Source organism: Antrostomus carolinensis, unplaced genomic scaffold (assembly GCF_000700745.2).
Source record: "Antrostomus carolinensis isolate BGI_N321 unplaced genomic scaffold, ASM70074v2 scaffold28623, whole genome shotgun sequence".
Classification (NCBI taxonomy): domain Eukaryota; kingdom Metazoa; phylum Chordata; class Aves; order Caprimulgiformes; family Caprimulgidae; genus Antrostomus; species Antrostomus carolinensis.
The window spans coordinates 31,079-35,850 of NW_010306299.1; the positions used below are offsets into that span (position 1 = coordinate 31,079).

Consider the following 4,772-nt stretch of genomic DNA (forward strand, 5'->3'; position numbering starts at 1 on the left):
CAGGGACACGGCCCTGGGGACAGAACTGGTGGCCCAAAGCAGACAGGTACAGTCGGGTTTTGCTGATGGCACAGCCCCAGCCTGGTGGGTGGTGGGTCTCATCTGGCAGCTCAGGGATGGAGCAGCCATCTCCTGAGTGGGACGGTGCTTGTGTCCGATGGTCCTGGACCTCACTCAGCACCTGCAGGCTTTCCCTCCCAGTGATTCCCCCAGCCTTTTCACTCTTCGAAGCCATCACCGTCCCTGCCAGGATGGGGGTGGCTGCTGGGTCAGGTCTGGCCCTCCTGGATGGTGGCACTGGGACATGAGCCTCCCTCCTCCCACAGTCAGGCAATTCATTGCTCCCTTCCCTGGGTCCCAAGGGAGAGGAGGCTCCCAGCCCAGCCCAGCTCCCAGCCCAGCTCCCAGCCCGGCAGCGGGGCCACCACCCCGCGCTTTGGAAAGGTTCTAATTACAACGCGTGTGTAATTAGGTCAGACAGCACTTTAATCGCCACCCGCAGCTCGGGTGGCTCCAGGGCCTGGTTAACAGAGCTGAGGGCACGTTTCCAGGTCCCGCTGACACTTCCCAGTGTAAGTGACCGCGAGTACCTTCCTTCTGAAAAATACCAGCAATATTAATGTTTTTAAAAAGCCATGGAATGACTGTCAGGGGCTGCTGTGACTCGGCCTCACCCGAGTGATTCAGGGAAATCGGTGTCACCCGGGGCTGTTAAGGGACACTGAGGAAGATGATGGTTTGCTGGCACAGGGTCCTGCTTCGCCACAGCTCCTGGTTTTTTGGGGGGATGGCGTTTTTCAAACTCTCTCTCTGCAAAGCAGGAGGGGCCATGGTGAGGAAGGGCCAGCAGCCCCCGCTGTGCCCATCCCGTGTGCCTGCCCCATCCCACGTCCCTGTCCCCAGTGATGCTTTCGGGGTGATGTTTGTTGAGGCAGAGCTGCTGGGATGAACCGCGCTGGGAGTTTTATCAGCCGCACACTTTCACCTCCCTGTTTAATTGTTCTTTAGGAGTGGAGGTGTTTGCACATGGTTGGACTCGATGATCTTAAAGGTCTTTTCCAACCAGAACGGTTCTATGTTTCTGTGATTTTGGGAGCTGGGAGCCTGCGTGCGGTGCCAGTGTCCCCTCTAGGGACTGGAGATGGGATAATGGGTGCTCTCTGATGGCAGCCATCCACTGCCTCGTGCTGACGTGGGGAAATGCTGCTGCCTTCGGCCATTGCCAGCATTTTGGCAGGTGAGAGGAGAAGGGAGCTGCAGGTTCGGGGGGCTCAGCCTCCCACCTCCCCCTGCCTCCACTCAGGAGCTGGTCCCGCAGCCGCAGGTGCCCCCACCCATGCCCAGGCTGCAGGGGAGGGCCCGGGCAGCTCCACCTGCCTTCCCAGCTGGGACGGGTACGGGACCCACGTGTGACCGCGCTGCATTGGTTTCGTTGCAGTTACTTGAAACCAGATGAGGACAAGAAATCAAAGCACAAGACAGCGGTGAAGAAGAAGACACTGAACCCCGAGTTCAATGAGGTGGGTTTTCACCAGTTGTGGATCTCGCTCCTTGGACTTTAAATGGGGAAAAAAAACCCCAACCTCAGTCATGAGGTGAGGGATGGAGGCTGAGTTCCCCGTGGGTGGCAGAGGGCGACAGCCCAAGGAGGAGGATGGGCAGCTTCAGCCCCCTCTCGGGGTCTCAGGCCCTGCAGGGACCCAGCACAGGCTTGTCCTGACTCTGTCTCCACTCCCCAACAGGAGTTCTGCTATGAGATAAAGCATGGTGACCTGGCCAAAAAGACCTTGGAAGTCACAGTGTGGGACTACGATATTGGGAAATCAAATGATTTCATAGGTGAGTGGGGCACTCCAGAAGGAGTTTTTTGTTTTGGTTTGGTTTGGTTTTTTTTGTCTTCAACTTCTGTGCCTCTTCTTCTTTCCCCTGCTGCCCTTCTGCACTTTTCCAGCCTCCCAGTTTGTTCTCCATCCTCATGTTCATTCTTGCGAGGTCTCTGTTGTGCTTTTATCCCTCTCCTGCACCTGAGCCTCCTCTCCTGCTGCCAGCCCCGTGGCTCCTCACTGCAGACGTTCCCCATGCAGGGAGCACCCAAGCAGGGAGAAGATGCATCTTGCTCTCCCCTTCTGTTTTCAGATCTTTTCCTCTGAATAAAAGACAGGTTTAATGGGGAGGTTTCATTTATCTCTGTGGGATGTCTGGGCTCGTGATTTTGTTACTGGCCGCTGTGATTTATTGCTAACAAGCGCCTGGTACCTCTGACAGCTGCTGCAGTTGCAGTGAGTGTCCAGCCCTTGGCACAAGAACAAGCTGCCCGGGGTGGGTCCCAGACCACAGCCGTGAGGGACTGGGGAAGCCGGGCTGTGAGTGCCCGTGTGTCACATCAGGTCGTGGCATCGGGTGCTGTAAGAGCGGCTGCATGACCTGGCTCCATCCAGCATCCCTCAGCATCCCTCGCAGGGCGGATGCTCCCCCCCACCTCACCCTCTCCCTGTCTCTCTCTCCAGGTGGGGTTGTGTTAGGAATTAACGCCAAGGGCGAGCGCCTGAAGCACTGGTTCGACTGCCTGAAAAACAAGGACAAGAAAATCGAGCGCTGGCACACGCTAACGAACGAGCTGCCGGGGGCCGTCCTCAGCGACTGAGCCCCGTGGGGCTGCTCCCCGGGTGGGCACAGCTCTGCCAGCCACAGCCTTTGGACTTCTCTCGTTGACAGCTTTGGGTACGGGGGACCGTGGGACCGGGAGAGTGGGACACCCCCCGCCACGGCCCGGCTGCAGGGAAACCCTTCCCAGGGAACAAGGCAGCGGCGGTTTGCTCTGCTCAGCAGGTCCCGTCCCCTAAGGCTTTTCCAAAATGCCTCTTTGCACCCTGACACACTCAGACACGTGCTCGTGAGCGTGCACGTGCACAAACACACACACACACGCGTGTGCACACGCACACGGACCCCACACACCTGCATGCACTGCAGCTCTGACTCCTCTCCTAACTCTTGGCTGTACTGAATTACCTTCTCGCTGCCTTGCAATTCAGTGGCAAAAATGAATGCATCAGTCTCCGTCCGTGTATCTAATACGAGCAAAAGGCGTCACTACAACCTGGAACTCTCTTCTCGAGGCGATTGTGCCATATTTCTGGTGGTTTGTCAGTCTCTGTGGTTTGGGCCTAAACAGTCTTTTATGCATTTAAAGCTCCTCCATCTGAGTGAGTGTGTCCCCTCATAACCTAGGAAGACTTTTTGCTTTTCTTCCAGAAATGTTGTGCTCCTCCTCTCCACTAACCCGCGTGACGGTAGCCAGCAAGCTGAGAGCGCGCTGCAGCCCACGGCTTCTCTCACACGGTCCCTGGGATTGGGCAGCTTCACTTTTACAGAAGTTTTGGGTAAAATAAAAAGCTCAGTGGAGCCACCGGCTGTTCCTGCTTCCCGGGACCGGCAGCGAAGTCTCACGCTGCCCTCGCAGCAGCTGCTCTCATGAACCCACAGCTCCCCACTGGAGCCAGGCTTCAGCACAGCTCTTTTTCCAACAAAGCTGCCTTTCAGGCTCCATTTTTCTATCACTTTTCCCTTATTCAGCCTTTTCCAATTTGTGCCGTTACCTAAAACCCAACCAAGGTGCTTCACACCGTGAGCTGGGGGCGTGCAGCGAGCTGAGCCGCGGGGCTGAGCCGCGTCGTGTTTGCAGAGACGCTCGGCTCCAGCACGGCCGTCAGGTTGGGCCATTTTCTGCCTCAAACAGCGTCCAGACCAAATTTCTGTGTACAGCACAGAAATAATATAACAACATTATAAAAATCATCACAGCTCTTGTCCTCTGTGACCCACCACGGTCAGTCTCTGCATCCTCATCCCACCAGACTCCGGCTCTTGTGCAAATAGGACAAAATTGTGTTGGCACAAGAACCAGTGCTGGGTGGGATGAGCTAAAACTGTAATGGTCATGCTGCACCTTGCCAGAACTTTTGGAATCCTTTAAACCATGATTTCTTAGGAAAAGCTGCTGGTTCCCCATCGGTCTTAATTCCCTGCAGCTGCTGAGCCCTGTCGCTGTGTGTGGGTGCACACACCTGGGTTGCCAATTTATTTATTTGTTTATTTTAAAGCAATGGGATCTCTGGAAACCCACCTTTACTTTTCAAAGTGACGATCGAGTTACACCTGGTTTGATATGGGAGGAGAAAAAAATAAACAAACAACGTTCATAGGGTCTTTTTTAATAACTTACTGTTTGTAATGCACTCTACAGCTCTGCATGGATTTTATTTGAATGCCAGCAGCGTGTCAATAGGATGTTCCTGGTAAATCCTCTCTGTACGTCACTGGTCCAGCACCTCAAAACCTGGTTTGGGGCTGAGCTTCCAGGAGAGCTCCGGGAGCGCTGGGTCGGCCCTGCCTCCCTTTTCTTGCAGAGTTCCTTTCGATCCATCCTTTGTTTCAGCACCTCTTGCCATGAAACTGGTCCGTGCCTGAGGTGGAGTAGGACATGGGGGGTGTGTGTGTCCGTGGGTTCCTTCACTTTGTATCCCCGTCTTTTCTAAGCGGCCGGTGCGTCCGTCCGTCCGTCCGTCCGTCCCAGCTGCATGCAGAGTGGTGGTCGTCATGCCAGGCCTCGTGAAATGTTTGATACCGATGTTTTGCTACCATGTGAAGGCTGCAGAAACTGTCCGTACCTGCATCCTAAAAGACTTTTGTATTTCAGTATTACCTTCTCTGTGTACTTTTTGTCAGATTTGTTAATATTTATAATGAGAACCCAAAATAAAATGGGGAAA

The 4,772-nt window shown here is 54.7% G+C and overlaps 1 protein-coding gene across 1 annotated transcript in view; it reads left to right on the forward strand.

Annotated features, from left to right (window-relative positions):
- The window catches only part of LOC104522724 (double C2-like domain-containing protein beta), a 33,590-nt gene extending 30,946 nt beyond the window's left edge, over nt 1–2,644 (forward strand). Inside the window, exons 8-10 of the mRNA XM_010165094.1 lie at nt 1,368–1,520; nt 1,743–1,839; nt 2,508–2,644. Coding sequence (XP_010163396.1) covers nt 1,368–1,520; nt 1,743–1,839; nt 2,508–2,644 — 387 coding nt within the window. The remainder of the gene's footprint in view (nt 1–1,367; nt 1,521–1,742; nt 1,840–2,507) is intronic.
- The last annotated feature ends 2,128 nt before the right edge of the window (nt 2,645–4,772 follow it).